The sequence below is a fragment of the Stigmatopora nigra genome, chromosome 15 (assembly GCF_051989575.1).
Source record: "Stigmatopora nigra isolate UIUO_SnigA chromosome 15, RoL_Snig_1.1, whole genome shotgun sequence".
Taxonomy (NCBI): domain Eukaryota; kingdom Metazoa; phylum Chordata; class Actinopteri; order Syngnathiformes; family Syngnathidae; genus Stigmatopora; species Stigmatopora nigra.
Genome location: NC_135522.1, coordinates 2246184 through 2268772, shown reverse-complemented (window position 1 = coordinate 2268772; position 22589 = coordinate 2246184). Strand labels below are relative to the sequence as shown.

Sequence of the window (22589 nt, the reverse complement as noted above, 5' to 3'; positions counted from 1 at the left end):
TAATAAATATATTTAAAAAAAGATAAAATAAATATTGTTTTAGATCTTTGAAAAACTAAATTTTTAGGGCTTTTAATCCAGTTATTTTAATCCATTTATTAAAAAAAATATCTAAATATTATATCTAAAATGTAAAAATCGACGTGAAATTGAGTTGATGTTAGTGAATATGGAAGTGAAAATTGTAAATTGTCAAATTCAATAATTTTAAGGCCATTTTAAAGGTGCGGCTTATAATTAATTAATAAATTACAGAACTATGAAATTCAGATAGTCGTTTTTATAGCCGTTGAAGACAAGAAAGTTAACTTGGCAAGCATTTGAAACAAAAGACCCCCAGTGCGTTATTCCACCCGCAAAGACAAGCTCCCGTTCCAGACGGCTGAGTCATCGAAAATAATCGTCCAACTTGGTAACCAACAATCATAAGCGCTGCCAAGCCATTTGCTAGAAAGGCCAAGACAGGGATAGAGTGGAAAGTGGAACGCCAAAGCACCGAGCGAGCTGTGGTTCTTAAGTAGCCGCCAAGCTTGCAATTCGTGTTCCTCACGTTAAGTTCTGCTCTTTTAGATCCTGAATCTTTCCCCCAAGATTCACTGGGACAAGGAGGAGTAGCAGAAGAAGATGGTGGCTGTCCGGGGACACCAGAGATCAAGAGGAGACAGAGGGAGGCCATGATGAGGCTTGCAGGACAGGTAACAAAGACACAAAACTACCATGGGCGGTCAACATGGTTCATTATTTTGAGTTTTTGTCACTGGTCCTTTTAATGCAAGGGTGTCAGTTTTCATGTGAGCTGGACTATTTTAGATATAATATTTAGATTTTTTTTTCATAAATGGATTAAAAAAACTGGATTAAAAGCCCTGGATATTCAGTTTTTTCATAGATCTAAAACAATGTTTATTTTAGCTTTTTTTAAATATATTTTTAGATTTTACAAAATGATTTTTGAACTAAAAACCGAGAAAAATGGATTAAAAAATTACAAGTATTGATTTAAAAGGGGGTAATTAGGAAATTTAATATACATCTATACTCTTTATTTTAATTTGATCCGAAAACAGAAAAACGGCACTCATGATTGACTTTCCCGGGCCGCACAAAATGATGCGGTGGACCAGATTTGGCCCCCGGGCTGCCACTTTGACACAAATGCTTTAATGTATACTTTATAGTAAACTTTTTCTTATTTACGAATTGTCTGTGTGTTTTTGCAGGTGGTTTCCTATCATTTCTGTCAGGCCGACAATTGTCACACATGTCTAGTGCCAGAGTTCGTCCACAACATGGCGGCGACGTTAACCGAAGCTCCTCAGCTTTCGGCCTATCGAGAACTCCTACGTCGAACGCCACAACTCCAGAGCACGCTCAGTCTGCGCTCCTGCATCCAAGACCCGACCTCGGCCTTCCAGAAAGGAATCGTGGAACCGCTAAATGCTCTTTACAAAGGTCAATTATCAATCCGGTGGTGCATTGGTTCTTTCTGTTCAACCAAAGAAATGATGGGATCGTTCCTTGTCTTTTCCTTTCAGAGGGGAGTTTGCATGCCGACGGGGCGGGGCTCATTTTGCTGATTGATGGGCTAAACGAGGCGGAGTTCCACCGGCCGGATTATGGCGACACCTTGACCTCATTTTTGTCCCGAAACGTTCACAAGTTCCCCTCCTGGTTAAAGATTGTCGCCACTGTGAGGTCCAATCAACAGGTGAGTCCATACAGACATTTTCTTTATTTGGGTTAGCCTGAAAAAGTCGTCACCGGACGTTTGGTCGCCAAGACGTTTGGTCGCCCGGGTGAATAGAATATTGAGAGCTGATTTCAACAGTAAACTCATGTTGTCAAACGTCCTGGGCGACCAAACGTCCTGGGCGACCAAACATCCTGGGCGACCAAACGTCCTGGGCGACCAAACGTCCTGGGCGACCAAACGTCTGGGGCGACCAAACATCCGGGGCGACCAAACGTGTTTTAAAGGGTCCTCTGTTGCCATATTTTTTTGAAATATGCTCCTTTTCCGATTCACCAATCGAAATAATATATATTTTTTTCCCTCAGGACATCACTCGATTGTTACCTTTTCACCGCATCTCGTTAGATAGAATGGAGGAAAACAGTGCCATTGATCAAGATCTGCAGGTAAAATGAATTGCCCTCAATTGGTAGCCAAAAGAGTTATGTGGATATTTATTCTTCCCAAATATGTCTGTCCATTTTTAGGGCTACCTGATGCAACGTATCCACAGCAGCCCCGAGATTCAGAGCAACGTGTCGCTAAGCAATGGTCGTCTAGACAACACGGCGCTGAGCAAACTGACGAGCCACTTGAAGACCTTGAGCAAAGGCTCATACCTCTACCTGAAATTGACCCTGGACTTGATAGAAGGAGGTTACCTGGTCCTCAAGAGTACCAGTTTCAAGGTAGGCAATTTGATCTTCAGTTGGAGTTATCTATCATTCTGAATATGGTTTTAGCAAGCACTTTTTTGGGTTTTTTTTTTCAGGTCGTTCCCGTCAGCCTGGCGGAAGTTTACCTACTGCAACTTAACATGCGCTTCCCCACGCAGTCGTCTTTCCTCAGAGTTATACCGTTGCTAAATGTGACCGTGGCTACGCTTCACCCATTGACTGACAACCAGGTAGAAATAATCTAAAAGTTTTTTTCTTACTTTGAAAATTGTTCAAAACTATGAGGCTGTACTTATTGTTCGAAAAGTGTTCACAATTTCCAGGTTTATTATATAATTTAATATACCCCCCAATTAATATACCCTCCCCCCATTTAATTTACCACCCCCCATTAAATATGATGGTGTGGTATATTAAATGAAGGGTGGTATATTAGATGAGGGGTGGTATATTAAATGAGGGGTGGTATATTTAATGAGGGGTGGTATATTAAATGAGGGCCTGGTATATTAAATGAGGGCCTTGTATATTAAATGAGGGGTGGTATATTTAATGAGGGGTGGTATATTTAATGAGGGGTGGTATATTTAATGAGCGTTGGTATATTAAATGAGGGCCTGGTATATTAAATGAGGGCCTGGTATATTAAATGAGGGGCTGGTATATTAAATGAGGGCCTGGTATATTACCTCCCATTTAATATACCACCCATTTTTTTGTCTATCCGAGCATTTTTACAACAAATGACTTCTTTTGATTCAGCTTTTCGAGGCGATAAACGCCGGCGCTCTGACGGGCGGGGCCATGCAGTGGGCGGAGTTCACACAGCGTCTGGAGCAGTTGTTTCCTTTCCTCCAGCGGCGTAGTGATGGTAGTAGGATGCTAAACCACACTTCCTTCAGGGAATGGTTGGTGTGGAGGGAGGACGGCCAGGACGACAGGTTTCTCTGCGACCCCAGGTATGGTGACGTGAATCTCACCCGTGGTTGAAACAATGGAGGATTTGATGCTCCTTCCCTCCGCAGGAGCGGCCATACGCTGCTGGCTTTCTGGCTTTGCCGACAGGGAGGGAAACTGAGTCGACAGCAGACCCTGGAATTGGGACATCACATCTTAAAGGCTCACATTTACAAGGTAATTGAATAATCCCGGAAATGCCCAGTATTAAAATGGTCTGTAAATCATTAATGCTACAATTTAGCATTGTGTGTGTTCCACCAATGATATTTTTCTTGACTTTTTCCTCTCATACCCAGGGCTTGAGTAAGAAACTTGGGATTTCGTCTTCAATTCTGCAGGGCCTTTGGTTGGCCTATAGTACCGAGAACTTGAACCATGCACTCTCATCACTACGAAACCTTTACACTCCAAACATCAAGGTAAGGGAACACGCCCATTAAAACTCTGTAAAAACCTATTTCTCATCCAAGAGAAATTCCATGGAGAGAGAGAGTTTAATATCTACTGTTTTCAACAGTACTTACATATTAAACAGTACTTGAATATTAAACAGTACTTGGATATTAAACAGTACTTAGATATTAAACAGTACTTGGATATTAAACAGTACTTGGATATTAAACAGTAGTTGGATATTAAACATTACTTGGATATTAAACGGTACTTGGATGTTAAACAGTGCTTGGATATTAAACAGTACTTAGATATTAAACAGGACTTGGATATTAAACAGTACTTGGATATTAAACAATACTTGGATATTAAACAGTACTTGGATATTAAACAGTACTTAGATATTAAACAGTACTTAGATATTTGACTGGCGACCAAAAGACCGGCGACCAAACGTCCGAGCACCACTTAATGTATTTTTGCCACAACTGAATAACCCTTTCGAGCAAAAAATATTTGTAAAAGTGTACATTCTGAGGGTAAAATGATTCAAATAGTAATAACTTCATAAAAATGGTCAATATTCTTCTTTTTAATAGTGACGGCAATAACTTTTGAATGGAAGTCTGTCAGCCCACGCTTAAAATAACCTTAGTAGACGGTTAGCTTTTAGCATTAGCAAGTCCATCTTCACTAATGGGAAATATCGATTTGTTTTAACGGGCAACAATTAGTTTGAAAGCTATCAAAACAGTCTGGACTTTTAAATGGAACAGAAACAAATGTTAGTTTTAGTTTACAAAGGCTGGAAAGCTAAATTCAAGGCGCAGAAACTGTATTGTCCTCAAAACCTGTTGTTAATTGCTTTTTTTGAAATATATATTTTTTTAATCCCTATCTAGGTGAGCAGGTTGCTGATTATGAGCGGTGCCGATGTAGATTACCGAAGCGGCGTCCTCAATAACGCCCCCTTGCTGTGCGTCCATGCTCATTTAGGCCACACGGATGCTGTGGCTCTTTTACTTGACCATGGCGCTCAGGTAAATATCAAAATAAAATAACACAAACTCCACATTGAATCAAGCTGAACTTGCAATTTTTTATAAAAGGTGGATATTCAGTCAGAAGATGGGTTAACTGCACTGGCCTTTGCTGCCTCTGCTGGACATTTAGATGTTATCACCCTGCTTAGTCAGCATAAAGCCAAGGTAAAATCAAGGCAAAATGATGTCAGATTGTTTTTGGAATGCCAATGTTGGATACTAACGAAGAGCTAGTGTAAAAAAACTGCCTGTACGTGTTGGTCTTTTCAGATCGGTCACGTTGACGGCTCGGGTCGCTGCGTGGGCGTACATGCGGCTCAACGGGGCCACCTCCACGTGTTGCGTTTCCTTCTGAAGCATTCCGACTGGATCTGTACTCCCTGCTGTGGCCAGAAGGGGGTGAGCCGAAGCCAGGCGTTGCAGCAAGCCTTGACCGCGGCCGCCAGTATGGGTCATGTCGAGGTGAGGACTGTTGCCTTGATATTAATCGATAAAGGTTTATTTCATGATTTGTTGTTTTTGAAAGGAGAAATAACTGGATTCAATGTTCATCATGAGTTTGTGGTATTTTGAAGCAATGTGGAATGTAAAATAAACTATTTTTTGCGGGTTTAGATCGTGTCTTATCTGCTGGATCCTCCAGAAGAAGACGATAAAGAAGAAGAAAGACCTGAGATCAATACACCTGATAGTCTTTGGGGAGAGACAGGTATGAAAGAAATGTCTTACAATGTAAGCTTTTACAGGCCAATAGCCTCAGTTTGGAGACCTGTTAGCCTCCAGAAGATCAATTACCGTATTTCTCGCATACAAACCCCCTCCGTATATAAGTCGCACCCTTAAAATTGCATTAAAATCGTTGAATTTTACAATTTCTCTCGTATAAGCCACCCTAATTCACTATTTTCACCTCCATATTCATGAACAAGCTAATTTTTGTCATGTTTTTCGCAATATACAGTTTACTTTTTTCTCAAATTTCATTCATAGACGTCAAAATAAATTTTGCTAAGCGTTTTATCTGTTTATCTTTTCTCGATTTTGAAATAAATGCGTTATGGTGTTTGTCACCTTGCAGTTTGATACATGTTGAGTCTAATTTATGCGCATATAAGCCGTACCCTCAATTCAGTCATCATACATTCGTATGATTGGTCACTGGCTTTTGTCAATTGGTTGTAGATCTGATTTTTATATGTACCATGTTTCCTCTCCATAGCCTTGACGGCAGCATCGGCGGGAGGCAGGTTGTCGGTCTGCAAGTTGTTGTTGGATCAAGGCGCCGCTCTGGAGCAAGGCAGCAGGCGAAGTGTCTTGCCGCTGTTTTGTGCGGTCAGGCGAGGACATTGGCAGGTCTGCTAGAAGCCAAACCACACATGCAAACCATACATACTACGTAGCCTCATGCTAAGGTCTCCCCATCAGGTGGTGGAGTTGTTACTGAGCAGTGGTGCTCAAGTCAACACGGTGGACCAACAGGGACGCACGGCGTTAATGACGGCGGCGTCGGAGGGTCACGTGGCCACTGCCAAATTGCTGTTGGATCATGGTAAGGAAGAATTCACTGTACTATGTTATGGGATTAACTTTTTCATGCATGAATCATGATTTTTTTTTGTTATAGGCATTGTCCAGTCAAAATCTCTCTCATGAATATAATTTTGAAAGCTGGTTTTAACAGTACTTGGATATTAAACAGTACTTGGATATTAAACAGTACTTGGATATTAAACAGTACTTGGATATTAAACAGTATTTAGATATTAAACAGTACTTAGATATTAAACAACACTTAGATATTAAACAGTACTTAGATATTAAACAGTACTTGGATATTACACAGTACTTGGATATTAAACAGTCCTTGGATATTAAACAGTACTTGGATATTAAACAGTACTTGGATATTAAACAGTACTTGGATATTAAACAGTACTTGAATATTAAACAGTACTTAGATATTAAACAGTACTTGGATATTAATAATTATACCCAGAAAGTAGGACACCCAATTCAATTATAGACCCGCCTAAAAAATTCTAGACGATAAAAAAAAGTCTGTTTATAATTCAGAGATTTAGTACTCAACCAGTTTCAGTATTTGCCTTCAAAATGATCCCAAAATTATTTTCAGGCGCGTCTCTGGATCAGGCCGACAAAGAAGGCTTAACGGCACTGAGTTGGGCTTGTCTGAAAGGCCAGCTCCCATTGGTCAAGGAGCTGGTGGCCAGAGGCGCCACCACCACGCACAGTGACCGTAGTGGGCGCACGCCTTTGGATCTGGCCGCCTTCCGCGGCGATCCCGAAGTGGTTGGTAGAACGGACGCCGCCTCCATTGAAACGTGTTGCACGAATCCGACCTTGACTCGAGTTTGCCTCCATAGGTGAAGCACCTGGTGGATCATGGTGCATCTGTGGAGCATGTGGACTCTAGCGGGATGAGACCGTTGGACCGGGCGGTTGGGTGTAGGAATACTTCGGCTGTCATCGCACTGCTCAAAAAAGGCGCCAAAATAGGTAAGATTTGGTAAAAAAAAATGTTGTATGCACTTTTTGACTGGGTTGGTTTTTTGACTTGTTGGTTTTTGACTGGTTTGTTTTTTTGACTGGTTTGGTTTTTTGACTGATTTGGTTTTTGAAGGGTTGTTTTTTGACTGGTTTGTTTTTTTTGACTGATTTTTTTTTTTGACTGGTTTGGTTTTTTTTGACTGATTTTTTTTTTACTCGTTTGATTTTTTTGACTTTTTTTTTTTTTTACTGGTTTGTTTTTTGAACTGTTGTTTTTTGACTTGTTTTGTTTTTTGACTGCTTTTGTTTTTTGACCTGCTGTTTTTTGACTAGTTTGGTTTTTTGACTAGTTTGGTTTTTTGACCTGTTGGTTTTTTTTGACTGTTTTTGTTTTGACTGCTTTTGTTTTTTGACCTGCTGTTTTTTGATTAGTTTGGTTTTTTTGACCTGTTGGTTTTTTTTTTGACTGTTTTTGTTTTGTTTTGACTGCTTTTGTTTTTTGACCTGCTGTTTTTTGACTAGTTTGGTTTTTTTGACCTGTTGGTTTTTTTGACTGTTTTTGTTTTGTTTTGACTGCTTTTGTTTTTTGACCTGCTGTTTTTTGACTAGTTTGGTTTTTTGACCTGTTGGTTTTTTTGACTGTTTTTTTTTTGTTTTGACTATTTGTTTTTTGATCTATTTGTTTTTTACTTGTTTTTGTGTATAGGACCGGCAACCTGGGCCATGGCTACATCCAAACCAGACATTTTAATGGTTCTCATCAGTAAACTGGTCCAAGAGGGCGACAGATTATACAAGGTAACACGCTAATGCTAACTAAAACAAAGTGTATTCAACAGGATACTTAACTATTTTTTTATTGTGCATATAGCAAGGTAAAGTGAGAGAAGCAGCTCACTCATATCAGTCCGCCCTGCAAAAGTTTCCGGCGGACGAACTAAAAACCTTCCGACAGCTGAAAGTGTGCGTGCTGCTCAACCTTTCGCGCTGTCGCCGAAAAATGAATGTGAGTTGGCAGAAACGCCCACTTTTATTTCCAAAGAATCTAATTGGATGTCAATTAATTAGCGCTGGATGCTCAAACACTATTTTTTTTGTCTGCAGGATTTGAATCTTGCCGAGGAATTTGCGACCAGGGCTTTGGAACTCAAACCCAAATCTTACGAGGCCTTCTACGCCAGAGCGCGTGCCAAACGCAGTCGTAGGTGAGTTCAATACCTCGATAATACCTTAAATAGAAGTTTTTTTTCCCTTTTTGATCAATGTTGTTATCCCACACACTCAAAATTTTAAAATTATTGCCTTTTAAACAATTTTAAATACAAAACAAGGCCAATACATTTAAGATTTTTAGCCCTAAAACGCAGCACGCTGGTGTTTTAATTTTTTAAATGTTATTTAGTTCCATATTTTAAGGTATTTTAATGTTTGTCACGTGTGTTTGTTACCAAATGCTAGTACTCTTGCAAAAATTTCAACGTGAATCACAACAAAAAAATATTGTATTTTACAGTAATCCCTCAAATATCGCATTTAATGCAAACCAAACATAGCCGTGCTATTGTAAAATTTCAAAGTAGGGTCACCCCGATTATAACTACCTTTTATTTTTCTTCAATACTGAATCCTACTAGCAACAATGGCTACCGTTTCAATGTGGATTTCCACATTTTTTATGGAATTAAAAAAAAAAATCACAAACAAGTGAATTTGCCATAATCTAGAGAATACTTTTAGTATTTTGGTCCAAACCAGGGTAAGCAAACTATGGACTTTCCTCATGTGGATTCGCTCTGAGTTTAATCCTCTCTGGCTCCAATTCCAATGCGTCAACACTTCTCAGAAACTGCTTACAACTACTTTTTTGTCCCACAACATGTTTTCCTTACACAACTCCATATAATTCCTTCTTATCGTCATTTTCTCCCAATCTAGGCAGTTTCACGCCGCCCTAGAAGATCTCCTAGAAGCCAGTCGCCTCAGTCCTTCCAACCGGGAAATTCAACGCCTTCTCTCTCGAGTTAAAGAAGAATGTCGACAACACTTGCCTCACCCGGACGCCAGGGTCCGAGATTCCGACGACCTCCATGTCCACGCCAACGAGGCGTTTTCAAAAGACGAGGACAGCGAAGACGAGAAAAACCCCAAGCCAGGCGACGTCACTCTCGATATTTTCGGCCGTCCTGCCTCGCACTTCCCTCCCCCTCACAGTGGGCATCGAACCCCGTCGAGCCCAGCAAATTCACCCACTTCCTCCCCTTCGCACCAGCCTGGACTTCCCACCAGCCCCATATCAGAACGTCGATCTTTCCCCAACCAAAATCAATGGCTCCAACCCGTCAAAGTCCAAGTAGTCCGAACAGCCCCACCTGGTTCTGCAATCCACTCCAGTGTAGTCCTGGGTAGCTCCGCCTACTCGCAGTTGGCACGACTACCTCAAGAACTCGCCCAATTGGGCGAAGGTTTTTGCCCAAATCCCTTCGATATGACGTCAACCAACCAGCAGGGGCGCCAGATCCCAGGAAGCGGGTCGCTATATCTCCACGATGGTACAGATCCGGATCTCCTTTACCAATCAAAACCCACACCAGCATACGGTGCAGTGACCAGTCGTTTCGGTCCACCTCGTCAATTCAACCGCAACCAATCCAAAGCCGCCTATTACCCAATGGAAGTCACCGAAATGACAAAACAACCCCTCGACGACCCCTACCTCCATCAGGCAGGGCTCCGACACCCTCACAGCTCTCACCCGACTGGCCCTGGCCTTTCCCAGAGACCAGTCATCCACTCCCAGAGTACCAACATAGGCCTGGCTAGCAGTCAGCAGACCAATCGAATCCCGGTTTTCAGGACGTCGGCCTCCGCGCAACACGTGGTCTCGGCTTCGCACCCTTTCGCCGGAGACTTGGTAAGTCACCTGGACGATCTGGCGCTTGACTCCGCCCCTCAGGGAGAGTCCTCACTCGGGGGCGGGACTTATCCGGGAGAAGCTAGCCGGTCTTCAAGGAATACGCCTTACATGGGTCTCAATGACAAATCCGTCAGGGTTCCGCAACAGTCGTCCGGACTTGGACAATCCCGATCGTGGGCCGTGTCCTCAGTGGACACCATCGTTACCTCGCAAGGAAACGCCGCCGATGAACAAAACCGGTCGCCACAGACCTTTTCCATCGCCTATCACAACCGCAGTAACAACAATGGCCACTATGACAAGCAGCTAAATTACTACGACGTGTTGCCAGGCAACGGCGCCGCTCAGAAGACGCCTTACGTCGACGTGAAGCTGGCGAGAACGCTGCCCGTCCACAGGAAGACGTGTCCCACCTCGCCCGTCAAAGCCAAAAGACCTTTTGTTGAGTCTAACGTTTAGTTAGAGAAGACTGAGGAAAAACAGGTAAACTTATTTGTACTGCGTTTGGTGCTTTGGGATGAAAATGGGTTCTTTTTTGGATGAAAACTGAATGCCACATCTTCTCTATCGGACGTTTTCTTCACGCACTTTGGTGGTGGGACGTCATCTGAGCACAACAAAAAACTCATTTTTTGAGGGAAAATGTTGTTTGTTTAAAAACGTGCACATTTGGGTGTCTTTGTCTTGGTCTTTTTTGTTTTGATAAGGGCACAAAAAAAAAGATGTATATGTTTTTTTTTGTATGTTTTTCTGCACATTGTTGAACAAAAACTCACCTGTCAGTTTAATTTTGATCATTTTGAAGTCAAGTGAATGGCAATTATTACCATATTTGAAAAATAATGCTAATTTCATAATTCCTTCAAAAAAGCCAAAAAAATCGAGTTTCAGTTCAGTTTTTTTGGACTACCACTTACTTTATTTACATTTATTTCTCTCCTGTTTCATTGGTTGGCTTTTGGCCCAAAAGCAGACCAACTTTTAGCACAAAAACGGGGTCATAAATCATCCCCAGGGATGACTTCTTTTGTTAATGAATGTTTGGCCATTTCTTTTTGTAGGTTTCTGATAAACAAAACCTTTCCAACAGCCTAGTTCCCCGCTCTCACAAGTCTCATACGGCACCCCCGTCCAGCAGCCGTGATCTTGACTTCACTTCATTGGATGTATTGAAAAAAAAATGGATGAAAAGCATTAAACGTCTTTGACAAGTCGGTAAGAAAGATGTGTTATCCCTTTGGACCAGGGCCGGAATTCAGGGGGGGGAATGGAGGGGCTACAGGACCCCGAGAATAGTTTTTGGGTGAACTCATGTTGTTAAAGTTCCAATTTAAAGAAAAACAAGGTTTTCTTTAAAAATGAGACATCATTCTACTGCTATCAATCATTTAATGTGGCTAATAACAAACATAACAAAATAAAATGAGATAAAACATTTAACTTGCACATTTTAAGCAAAAACTTTGACAAATAATTGCACTTTAAATATTCACCTGGCTTGCCTACATTTTATGTAATATAATTGAAAAAATGGCATTTCAGAAATGTCATATTTCAAATCAGTATTCACAATAATAACCTACAAAATATATAAATATGTTGTTAGTTTATTTTGACCAAATTTACTTATTTACCTAAATTGAACTGGTCAATGCTAATTATAATTCTATAAGACACTAATATGCTTTAAAAAATCATAAATTTTCAGACATACATGAAACATTTAGGAATTGATTTACAAACACGAGTGCTAGGACGATGTGGGGGTGCTTAAGCAACACATTAATGACATTTTTGATGATAATTGTGAACCAAATGCCAGCATTCTCACATTTTTTGGTCTATTTCTAATAGTTAAAACTATAGAACTCAAGTTAGGGTTCAGATGGTGACCCCCCTTCCGTCAAGGTCTTAAAGTGGACGGCTAAAGATTCTTCTTCGGGATTGGGCGGCCGCCGGTACTCCTCGTTAGTGATCAAGTAGAACACCAGCACCCCAAAACATACCAGTAGGACCCCCAAAACGTTGGCCAGAACCCCTTCAGGTGAGAATTGGGAATAGGTGGACCTGGGAATGAGAATAAGTCAGTACAATAGGGAATAGTGATATTTTTTGGGTGGTTTTACTTAGTACTGGGAGTTAAAATGATTAAAAATACGTTTGACAAACACTTTTTCACAGATTAAATCATTGACGTATTGGAACGAAAAGAAGATGGTGACGACGTACATGATGTCAAAGAGGAGTTTTTCCGTGATGCCGATCAGGCTGGTGCCGACAGCCATAGCCAATAGGAGAAGACCACAGAATGCATGGATGGGAAGGTACGTGGCTCGTAACCATGACGATGCGACGGGGAATAGGAAGAATGATAAACCTATGACCCACTGTCAAGAAAGATATACAATGAAAATGTCAACTAGAAAAAAATGGTTATGTTGCTGTATGTGATGAAAGGGGAACGGGGTTGCTTGTCACACTTTGTTGGTTCGTGGGCTGCTTTAACGTCAACTTGATTTTACGTAAGTTGGACCATTTTAGATATAATATTTAGATTTTATTTTTTTATAAATGGGGAAAAAGAATTGGATTAAAAACCCTGAATATTCTGTTTTTTATAGATCTAAAACAATGTTTATTTTAGCTTTTTTATATTTTTAGCTTTTACAAAATGATTTTTTAACTAAAAACATTGGAAAATTGATTAAAAAAATGACAATTATTGATTTAAAAGGGGGAAAATAAGGAAATTTAATATACATCTATACTCTTCATTTTAATTTGATCCTAAAACAGAAAGTCAGCACTCCTCATTTACATTCCCGGGCCCTACAAAATGATGTGGTGGGCCATATTTGGCCCCCGGGCCGCCACTTTGACACCAGGGTATAAATGATCAGAATTATGTTATGTCAAAAATGAAGTCTTGAATGTTGAGCATGTCTCAGTTTTAACATTAGATAGCGCCAGTTAAACAGTACCTCCCAATTAGCTTGACATATTAAAATTCATCTAGCAAACTTTAGAATTTCAGTACTTGAAAAAAAATATATATATATTTATATATACTTTATGGAACCCATGCAACCCTTAACCCAGGGGTAGGCAAAGTATATTCCACAATGGGGGGTGCAGGCTTTCATTCCATATCTTGTATGTTAGAGTTGCAATCAGTGGATTGCAGTCAGGTGCTTCTCATTTCACCCCCCCCCCCCCCCACCCCCCCCAGTTACTTCAACTATCTTCTAGTTACCACATCAGCCCTTGGCCAGGGGTTTGCACCCCCAACCCCGCCTTCTAGACAGCAAACATTGACTGCATGCATGTCATATCCACTAGGAATAAATGACTATTAACATAAGTTTAAAATTGTGACAACCAACCCTGTTCTCCCCTGTATATTACACATAGTCTTTCCTACCTGCACAGCAAATAGAATAATAGTAGCTAAGCCACACCAACTGTGTAAGGAGTACATGTTTGGGTACTTGGCCGCTCTGTGGAAGTCAAATACTGCCACCATACCTACAAAAAGGTCAGGTAGAATATCAATATGGGTAAAATTTGAGCATAAAATGAGAAAACAAATGTTTTTGTTACTTACCAATAATGCTGACGATAAGGGCGAGCATGTGTATGATGCCGTGAAGCATCTTGACGTTCTTTTTGGGCTCCTGATGGAACACTCGGTAGACCAGGATAGCTGTGAGATTAAAGTTTAATGAAAAATACTTAAAAAAATACAACTGCTATACAAATTATCAATTACGACAACATCAGCAGGACCCCTGAGGGTGTTTCCATCCCTTATGAAGAGCTCCCAATCTGGCACTCTGGCTTTTTTTGTTACCTTAATGCAATCCACCTTTAAAACAGACGGTTGTCTTGGTGATCCACACCCGCTAATGTCGTTAGAATAATTAGCAGAGGACATTATGGACGGGGACAGCCAGAGAATGACCACAAGAAGAAGAAAACAGACACTCCCAGTTGTTCGTTGGTAGAAATAGCAGTAATCCCTCAAATATGGCCGGTCAAATGTACTTAGATATTAAAAAGTACTTAGATATTAAACAGCACTTAGATATTAAACAGTACTTAGATATTAAACAGTACTTAGATATGAAACAGTACCTAGATATGAAAAAGTACTTAGATATTAAACAGTACTTAGATATTAAACTCTCTCTCTCTCATGAATATAATTTTGAGAGCTGATTTCAACAGTAAACTCTATCACCATGTGACCGGCGACCAAAAGTCTGGCGACCAAACGTCCGGCGACCAAACGTCCGGCGGCCAAAAGTCTGGCGACCAAACGTCCGGCGACCAAACGTCCGGCGACCAAACGTCCGGCGACCAAACGTCCGGCGACCAAACGTCCGGCGACCAAACGTCCGGCGACCAAACGTCCGGCGACCAAACGTCCGGCGACCAAACGTCCGGTGACCAAACGTCCGGTGACCAAACGTCCGGCGACCAAACGACCGGCGACCAAACGTCCGGCGACCAAACGTCTGGCGACCAAACGTCCGGCGACCAAACGTCCGGCGACCAAACGTCCGGCGACCAAAAGTCCGGCGACCAAACGTCCGGCGACCAAACGTCCGAGCAGCATCCGCAATGGCTCACCATCTCCTTGTAAGAAGACCAATCCCAGAACCATGCAGAGAGGATGTAGGTTAAACTCCCGTTCGCTGCCATCCCAGGCGAAGCCGCCGCGGTAGTGACCCATCCACACGCCGGTCAGCACCACTGAGGTCAAACCCAGAAGCTGCGAGCCTCCCACCGACCACGCAAAGGCCGAGCGATAAGCCGAAGGAACCTGCATGATCTGAAAACGATAGAAACAAACGGACAAATGAAGAGAGCGATTGCAGACTCTTGACTTTTGCCCGAAGCGCCGCTATTTGTGGAAGCAAATTGGGTTAGGAATCCCATAATGTGGGGATGTCAAATTTCAAAGCCAGGCCCAGATTTGGGAAACAATGAAAGCCTCATGGTTTGTTTTCACTGATCACCCACATGTTTTTTTTTAAAATGCCTGGAAATTGAGAATGAAAACATTTGGAATTTTACCAGCGATGTTCCTCGATTGGGGGGTGCTGGAGCCAACCCCTTACACAGTCGGGATGTTTACAATATATATCAGTATGGTGATATATCAGGAGATATTTTCAATTATTTTCAATGTACTCTCGCCAAGACTTGACATATTGTTTGGTAAAAAAAAAAACAGTTTAATAACAGGTCGACAACTAAATTTGACACTAAAATAGTATCTTTGTTAAGACTTAAGTACTGTTTCATATCAAAGTACTGTTTAATATCAAAGTTCTGTTTAAAATATAAGTACTGTTTAATATCAAAGTACTGTTTAATATCCAAGTACTGTTTAATATCTAAGTACTGTTTAATATCTAAGTATTGTTTAATATCCAAGTACTGTTTAATATCCAAGTACTGTTGAAACCAGCTCTCAAAATTATATTATAATTAAAATAATACCTATATAAAACATTAAAAGTCAACTTTTGAGATGTTTTTTTTAATTTTTATCTCTAAATCATTTCCTCTTTTTTAAAGCATTTTAAACCACAAGGAAGAAAAAAAAGTTTGAACGACGATGACGTGACGTTTGTGTATCACACGCGGATGTGCATTGTCATCATCGCGTACAGTCACCTGTTAACGCCCTCCTGTCTGATTAACTCTATCCCCCCCAGTCACCAAAACGCTTCAAACCAGTTTAACCAGTTTGCAACAAAAATAAACGTAAATAAGTCACCAATGTGAAAACTTACCACGTCCCAGGCTTTGCTGTCGCTATTTAGATGTTTAACAAACTCGCAGAGTGCGGACGGATTTTATACATCCGCCTCTCTCCTCCCTCCCATAAAAAAGTAGATCCCTCCCACGTCACCCACAAAATAAAGAAACAGCTGTCCTACTTGACACTTTTACTAATACTTTAACTTTGCTGCACATTTTAACTCTAATTTGTACCTAAAAGAAAGATATGAATGATTTGTTGACATCCAATGTGATTGATGACTAAGAGGTCCAACGTAAAGGTTCGTTGCTATGACAACGCCAGAGGCGAGGGGAGAAAAAATGATGAAGTCAATGTAGCTGCACATACTAGGGGTGTGGCGATAAATCGATATGATATATCGCGATATACTGTAGCCCAATAGGTTATGGATATGCTGTGTTGTCTTAAAAAATACATTGGAGCTATTTTCCACTAGAATAGTGTCTTTGTTATCTTTTAAGATGCCATTGACAACTATTTGATCTTTGTTTCTCAACACAAAAACATTTAAAAATATATCCAAAACTGAATATTTCATTAAAATATCTAAAAACTCTAAAATATATTAGATTATTTATTTTTTGTATTTTTAAAAATATATGTAATTTTTGAAAATAAATTTAAAGTATTTGCTAAAAACATTCTGATAAGTGAGTAGAGACTTGCAGTACTCTTAGTTTCCCCGCAGAGGTCACTGCAACTTAGTATTTGATATCATTTAGGTTTACAGTATAGTTGACACAGTACAGTAGAGTAGTTTGGATTAGAAGAGGGTCTTCTGGGCCAATGAGAGCCCAGAAATAAATGACAAAATTACTACTTCTACTTATGTACACCTTCACCAAAAGATACAGTATTTTTGTTTTGCAATATTCATCAAATACTTATGCTTTTCTATAGATTTGCAATTCCTGTCAATTCATTAACATGCAACTTTGACAGAGTCTAATTGCCCACTCAATTTTTAACAATAACAACAATATCTTAAAAATTGGACTCCAAGCCTTGTGTATTTTTGTGTTTCACTTTGTGTACCGTTTTTCTGCCTGACATCTTTTTATTTCCCTTGTGAATCAGAGGTCTGACTCACCCCCTGATTCTTTTGTGTGTGTATATCTATGTGTGTGTGTGTGTGGCCTTTTTATCGTCTAATAATTTTGAATGGCACCAATGGACCCAAGATCTTTGGCAATGCAATAATGAGGTCCTCCATTCCCAGCAGCGTGACTGAGGCGTATTTAAGCCAATTTTTAACCTTTCATTAGCTTCCATTGACAAAGATTGACGTCCAATCCTTTTGCCATTGAATCCTAAAGCAAGCCTTCCTACTATAAAAACATTAAATACGCCTCCAATGCCTTCCAAAAGTTCAAAACCATTAAAAAAACAAGTTCAGCATGTCACTTTGGAATTTAGGTTGCCAACTACCAAGGCAACTTCTACTTTGGGTAACAATATTTCAATTTAAAATAGAGTTTTTAAGCCATTTAAGCCAAATTCCAATGGAAAATTACCATCTGCCTCTCTCACTATAAAACAAGCAATACTACTACTTAAAACACCCTTTTTATAATGTTCTAAATATTTATTTTCACCCAAAAATATTCCGAAATCTCCACAATTTTCATATTTTTTTGCTTCAGCCTGATTTAAATGATGTTTTTGTCCCCAATTGTCAGCAAAAAACCCAAATAATGACTCCTATTTTAGCCTTACCCACTAAATATAGCTACTAGCTTGTTTGAGTATCACAAAAAGTGCCTTAATGACGTGAGTCATGTCATTAAAGCAAATGTACCCACGCCGGCTGCCAACAAGGACAAAGGCGTCAAGATTTACAAGACAAATTATCTTCTCAAGCGTTCCCTGCAGGCCATGACAAAAAAAAAAAATACAAAACTAATAATGACCCACACAAAAGAAGTGCATTTCTAACTCTTGTCATTCTTTTCTCAAGGCAACTTCCTTAAAATGTTTGTTTTAGTGTGAAAAGTTTCGTTTGTTGTTAATCGGCATTGACTTTCTTTCACATCAGTGATTTTGTCTTATATAAGAAATAATATTATATTTGATATGAGTTCTGTTAGACTGATTTTTAGCTGGAATTAAACTTGAAAAAATATAGAAAATTATATTTTATGTAATAGGAGTTATGTTAGAGTGATTTTTAGCTGGAATTAAACTTTAAAAAATATGAAAAATAATATTTTATGTGATATGAGTTATGTTAGACTTACTTTTAGCTGGAATTATACTTTAAAAAATATATAAAATAATATATTATGTGATAGGAGTTCTGATGGATTAATTTTTAACTGGAATTAAACTTACAAAAATATAAGAAATAATATTACATTTTATATGACTTTTGTTGGACTGATTCTTAGATATAATTAAACAAACAAATAGGCGTATTTTTACGGGTTATTAAACCATTTATTTTGGTTTTTGGTGGTCATTTATGAGTTTTAAGGGGTTGTAAATAAAACTAGGACCTTTTTGTGTTCACATATTCTTAATCTTTGAGGCGTATTTTGTTTCAACTGCTAGTTTTGCTATACTTTAAAAAAAATGTATCTTGTTATCATAACTGGGTCACATGGTGCATTATTTCTGCATTAATTTTGAGCCTCAATCTTGTCAGCATCTTCTAAAATAACATTACACCAAATGTCAAAGCCCAAATCCAACAAAGACATGAAATGTATTTGTAACCGTCATATTTTTGTGATAATGAGAGAAAGCCAAAATAGGAAGGAACTCATTAGGGTAAAGCCAAAAAATTGGGGAGAAAAAAGCCCCTTTCTTGAAAAAAAAACGTGAAGTAAGACAGACTTTACCGATGTAAGGATGATGAAAAATAGAGAATGATGAATGGAGATGGTAGTAAAACAACTGGGGTAGAAGCAAAATAGAAAGACTGTGGAGGTGGCAGAAAATGAAGGAGGAGAGCGCAAGAAGCAAAGAGCTATTCTGGTAATGATGTTGTTGCCATGGAGATGCTTTCCCCCAGTCAGACCACTCCACAGGTGCCTTATGGGGATTTAGAATAGGTTGTTTCTGATTGGTGCAGAGCTGCAGAGCTGCATATTGATTGGTTGACCCAAGTGAAGGGCAAAGGTCCTTCTTTGCATGCTATTACCCTTTAAATGTATTTAGCACTTCGCTATGTTGACATCTTTTATAGTCATGAGTATGATTTTTCAGAATTAGGAATTAAGTTTAATTGTTTTGATGGTACAGTGGTTCTTATGCCTGACTTTGCTGATGGCAGTCCTGGTTTGATTCCCAGTCATTGATAGGGATTATGAGTGGGAGGCATTTTTTTTCATTGGCCTTATTACTCATACTTAATAGAATGCAGTGTTGAAATACATATTCAGGCCTTATGCTAAAAAATCTTATTCTGGTAGGATGTGTTCTTATATAATACATGCATTGATAGCTCTTATTTTAAAATACTAATAACAGAATGAAAAAAATAATAGCTATTTGCATGTGGGTTTATGTATGCTATGTTTTCCATAGGGCTTGATCTTAAATAGGGTTCATTTTATTATATTTTCATCATTATTAGATATATCAAACCTCCCGATTTACTCTTTGGGTAGCTTTCTATACATATATAGTTGTTTGTCTCCTTGTTTTATCATGTGCTCTCATATATTATTCATTTTTGTGCATTTATTTATGTGTAGAAAATCTATTTTTATTACTTTTTTGCAGTTTCCGCATAAGAGTTGGAAGTGGGGTGGGCAGGGCTTTCTTCCGTGAAGCCCCCCGAAACTAGCAACGCCCCTGAATCTCTACTCAACTCTCATTAATACCTCATTTGTCTTCAAAGAAAGTGAGGTGAGTTTGTTTATTTTTGTATTATACATGACTGTGCAGCATAAAAAAACACATTTTCAAAAAGAGTAGTCTGTCTCTTTCCCGTCTGTCTTCCATGTGTCGGTCTCTCCGTCCCTGTCTGTCGTCCGCCATTAATTTCTACGGCGTCTATTTTTAGCCTCGTCAGACGGATCACGTGGTACGAAGAGGACGTCAATAATGTTGTTGTTGTTGGTGGCGTCGGCGGTGGTGGCGACGAAGGAGGAGAGGAGAAGGGACAGGGGAACCGGAGCCAGGCGGACTGGACTGTAAATATGAAAGTAGCCCAAAGCTAGGCGGTGAGTCCGCTTTGGCTCGTGGAAATTTCACCCTGGTCGCCTTGCCCGTGTAGACTTTGTGAAGAGACGCGACGAGATGGGAACCGTTGCCGGAGACGGAACCGGAGCCTGGAGGAGGATACCTCCGCGTTAATAACACGTTTCTGGAGGACTCGTCGATCAAAACCACGGTAACAATGTAGCCAGAAAACGTTAATAATCTTGTACGTTCGTCCTATTTTAATGCATGTTTCAGCCGTTGTCCCCACTTGGCTAACTTGGGAAAACATTGCTATAGCTAAAGCTAAAGGACGCGAAGCGGGTGGTCGGGTGTTAAAACGCACATGTTTCATGACCAAAAGCACTATAAAGCAACGTTTGGCTTATTTTACCAAGTTGTTTAGTTAAGAACTCAACTAATTGTAAGAACTTAACTAAACAGTGAGGGCACATGTTGACGTTGTCAGCCCGAAGTAGGGAATTAATAGTGGGTCTTCTCCTTTAAACGCATTATGCTAACAGGGGGCTACTACTCAATAATTTTAATGACTTTGTACTAGACTTAAACACTTGGGTTTATGCTTTATGAGCTTCCATTGTTACCTAAACCATTCGAAAGCAATGTGGTTTCTTATCTCGAGGCAATTGAGTTGACTTGCCAAATGGCTGACTGCCCAATTGCACCGTAAATCCCACCCGGCCTTCGACCACTCTGCCAACCTGACATAGCTGGATGCATTGTTGAAGGTCTCAAAGAGTCATAACCAAAGTTCATTGTCAGGAGTGGGATTTGAACCCACGCCTCCAATCAGAGACCAGAAGACCCACATCTCCAAGGTAGGGAAGGATGAATACCTTGAGTCTGGCGCCTTAGACCACTCGGCCATCCTGACACTGCTGTGAAATCTATCTAGCGAATGTATAACTTTTCTAATCTCAACATTTTGAAAGAGGCTAAAGTCACATAAAGAAACTTCATTGTCAGGAATGGGATTTGAACCCATGCCTCCATCTGGAGACCAGAAGTCCCACATCTCCAAGGTAGGGAAGGATGAATATCTTGAGTCTGGCGCCTTAGACCACTCGGCCATCCTGACACTGCTACTTAGCTATCTAGAGAATTAATAACTTTTCTATTCTCAACATTTTGAAAGAGGCTAAAGTCACATAAAGAAACTTCATTGTCAGGAATGGGATTTGAACCCACGCCTCCATCCAGAGACCAGAAGACCCACAACTCCAAGGTAGGGAAGGTTGATTACCTTGAGTCTGGCGCCTTAGACCACTCGGCCATCCTGACACTGCTACTGTAGGCCTAGAGACTTTATAACTTTTCTATTCTCACCATTTTGAAAGAGACTAAAGTCTCATAAAGAAACTTCATTGTCAGGAGTGGGATTTGAACCCACGCCTCCATCTGGAGACCAGAAGACCCACATCTCCAAGGTAGGGAAGGATGAATACCTTGAGTCTGGCGCCTTAGACCACTCGGCCATCCTGACACTGCTGCTGCAGGTCTAGAGAGTTTATAACTTTTCTATTCTCACCATTTTGAAAGAGACTAAAGTCTCATAAAGAAACTTCATTGTCAGGAGTGGGATTTGAACCCACGCCTCCATCTGGAGACCAGAAGACCCACATCTCCAAGGTAGGGAAGGATGAATACCTTGAGTCTGGCGCCTTAGACCACTCGGCCATCCTGACACTGCTGCCGCAGGTCTAGAGAGTTTATAACTTTTCTATTCTCACCATTTTGAAAGAGACTAAAGTCTCATAAAGAAACTTCATTGTCAGGAGTGGGATTTGAACCCACGCCTCCATCTGGAGACCAGAAGACCCACATCTTCATGGTAGGGAAGGATGAATATCTTGAGTCTGGCGCCTTAGACCACTCGGCCATCCTGACACTGTAGACTAGTTTATCTAGAGAATGTATAACTTTTCTATTCTCAAAATTTTGAAAGAGGTTAAAGTTTCAAAGGGTCATAAACAAACTTTATTGTCAGGAATGGGATTTGAACCCATGCCTCCATCTGGAGACCAGAAGACCCACATCATCAAGGTAGGAGGGAAGAATAACTTGAGTCTGGCGCCTTAGACCACTCGGCCATCCTGACACTGCTGCTGCTGTTGATCTAGAAAGTTTATAACTTTTCTATTCTCAACATTTTGAAAGAGACTTAAAAAGTATCCTAATGAAACTTCATTGTCAGGAGTGGGATTTGAACCCACGCCTCCATCTGGAGACCAGAAGACCCACATCTCCAAGGTAGGGAAGGATGAATACCTTGAGTCTGGCGCCTTAGACCACTCGGCCATCCTGACACTGCTGCCGTAGGTCTAGAGAGTTTATAACTTTTCTATTCTTACCATTTTGAAAGAGACTAAAGTCTCATAAA

At 40.2% G+C, this 22589-nt stretch overlaps 3 protein-coding genes and 8 non-coding genes across 16 annotated transcripts in view; 2 read left to right on the top strand and 9 right to left on the bottom strand.

Moving 5' to 3' along the window:
• The window catches only part of tanc2a (tetratricopeptide repeat, ankyrin repeat and coiled-coil containing 2a), a 29304-nt gene extending 17822 nt beyond the window's left edge, over positions 1 to 11482 (top strand). For 3 of the 5 annotated variants that reach the window (XM_077734573.1, XM_077734572.1, XM_077734571.1), the window contains 21 exons: positions 571 to 695; positions 1221 to 1452; positions 1536 to 1708; positions 2059 to 2139; positions 2221 to 2421; positions 2505 to 2639; positions 3172 to 3368; positions 3435 to 3543; positions 3666 to 3788; positions 4665 to 4802; positions 4872 to 4970; positions 5076 to 5267; positions 5421 to 5514; positions 6025 to 6158; positions 6231 to 6354; positions 6940 to 7115; positions 7190 to 7322; positions 8020 to 8111; positions 8185 to 8319; positions 8418 to 8518; positions 9249 to 11482. In XM_077734573.1, coding sequence (XP_077590699.1) covers positions 571 to 695; positions 1221 to 1452; positions 1536 to 1708; positions 2059 to 2139; positions 2221 to 2421; positions 2505 to 2639; positions 3172 to 3368; positions 3435 to 3543; positions 3666 to 3788; positions 4665 to 4802; positions 4872 to 4970; positions 5076 to 5267; positions 5421 to 5514; positions 6025 to 6158; positions 6231 to 6354; positions 6940 to 7115; positions 7190 to 7322; positions 8020 to 8111; positions 8185 to 8319; positions 8418 to 8518; positions 9249 to 10686 — 4232 coding nt within the window. In that variant the 3' untranslated portion in view covers positions 10687 to 11482. The remainder of the gene's footprint in view (positions 1 to 570; positions 696 to 1220; positions 1453 to 1535; positions 1709 to 2058; positions 2140 to 2220; positions 2422 to 2504; positions 2640 to 3171; positions 3369 to 3434; positions 3544 to 3665; positions 3789 to 4664; positions 4803 to 4871; positions 4971 to 5075; positions 5268 to 5420; positions 5515 to 6024; positions 6159 to 6230; positions 6355 to 6939; positions 7116 to 7189; positions 7323 to 8019; positions 8112 to 8184; positions 8320 to 8417; positions 8519 to 9248) is intronic. The other 2 variants (XM_077734575.1, XM_077734576.1) reach the window with 2 other exon arrangements.
• A 172-nt stretch (positions 11483 to 11654) lies between these two features.
• On the bottom strand, positions 11655 to 16145 carry cyb561 (cytochrome b561). The gene is made up of 6 exons (XM_077734577.1): positions 16032 to 16145; positions 14860 to 15061; positions 13832 to 13930; positions 13649 to 13752; positions 12457 to 12614; positions 11655 to 12294 (listed from the first exon to the last, which is right to left on the bottom strand). Exons 2-6 carry the CDS (start codon positions 15056 to 15058, stop codon positions 12102 to 12104), a joined length of 753 nt encoding a protein of 250 aa, XP_077590703.1. The 5' UTR covers positions 15059 to 15061; positions 16032 to 16145; the 3' UTR covers positions 11655 to 12101.
• Positions 16146 to 20051: 3906 nt separating this feature from the next.
• Positions 20052 to 22589, top strand: part of hdac5 (histone deacetylase 5) — a 30144-nt gene continuing 27606 nt past the window's right edge. Inside the window, exons 1-2 of one of the 2 annotated variants that reach the window (XM_077734073.1) lie at positions 20052 to 20181; positions 20265 to 20381. The gene's annotated coding sequence lies outside the window, so the exon portion shown is untranslated. Of the gene's footprint in view, positions 20382 to 22589 lie in introns of both variants that reach the window. The other variant, XM_077734074.1, reaches the window with a different exon arrangement.
• trnal-caa (transfer RNA leucine (anticodon CAA)) lies at positions 20966 to 21083 on the bottom strand. The gene is made up of 2 exons: positions 21046 to 21083; positions 20966 to 21011 (listed from the first exon to the last, which is right to left on the bottom strand). It is a non-coding gene; the product is annotated as a tRNA-Leu (tRNA).
• On the bottom strand, positions 21170 to 21287 carry trnal-caa (transfer RNA leucine (anticodon CAA)). The gene is made up of 2 exons: positions 21250 to 21287; positions 21170 to 21215 (listed from the first exon to the last, which is right to left on the bottom strand). It is a non-coding gene; the product is annotated as a tRNA-Leu (tRNA).
• On the bottom strand, positions 21373 to 21490 carry trnal-caa (transfer RNA leucine (anticodon CAA)). The gene is made up of 2 exons: positions 21453 to 21490; positions 21373 to 21411 (listed from the first exon to the last, which is right to left on the bottom strand). It is a non-coding gene; the product is annotated as a tRNA-Leu (tRNA).
• Positions 21575 to 21692, bottom strand: trnal-caa (transfer RNA leucine (anticodon CAA)). Its single transcript has 2 exons — positions 21655 to 21692; positions 21575 to 21620 (listed from the first exon to the last, which is right to left on the bottom strand). It is a non-coding gene; the product is annotated as a tRNA-Leu (tRNA).
• Positions 21777 to 21894, bottom strand: trnal-caa (transfer RNA leucine (anticodon CAA)). The gene is made up of 2 exons: positions 21857 to 21894; positions 21777 to 21822 (listed from the first exon to the last, which is right to left on the bottom strand). It is a non-coding gene; the product is annotated as a tRNA-Leu (tRNA).
• trnal-caa (transfer RNA leucine (anticodon CAA)) lies at positions 21979 to 22096 on the bottom strand. The gene is made up of 2 exons: positions 22059 to 22096; positions 21979 to 22024 (listed from the first exon to the last, which is right to left on the bottom strand). It is a non-coding gene; the product is annotated as a tRNA-Leu (tRNA).
• On the bottom strand, positions 22191 to 22307 carry trnal-caa (transfer RNA leucine (anticodon CAA)). The gene is made up of 2 exons: positions 22270 to 22307; positions 22191 to 22236 (listed from the first exon to the last, which is right to left on the bottom strand). It is a non-coding gene; the product is annotated as a tRNA-Leu (tRNA).
• Positions 22398 to 22515, bottom strand: trnal-caa (transfer RNA leucine (anticodon CAA)). Its single transcript has 2 exons — positions 22478 to 22515; positions 22398 to 22443 (listed from the first exon to the last, which is right to left on the bottom strand). It is a non-coding gene; the product is annotated as a tRNA-Leu (tRNA).

Excerpts from the sequence above, each read along its gene's own strand:
- cyb561 (XM_077734577.1), bottom strand. The coding sequence starts at position 15,058 with ATGCAGGTTCCTTCGGCTTATCGCTCGGCCTTTGCGTGGTCGGTGGGA. Across the intron at positions 13,753-13,831 it reads CCTTATCGTCAGCATTATTG|GTATGGTGGCAGTATTTGAC; the intron begins GTAAGTAACAAA and ends ACCTTTTTGTAG. Across the intron at positions 12,615-13,648 it reads TTATTCTATTTGCTGTGCAG|TGGGTCATAGGTTTATCATT; the intron begins GTAGGAAAGACT and ends CTTTCTTGACAG.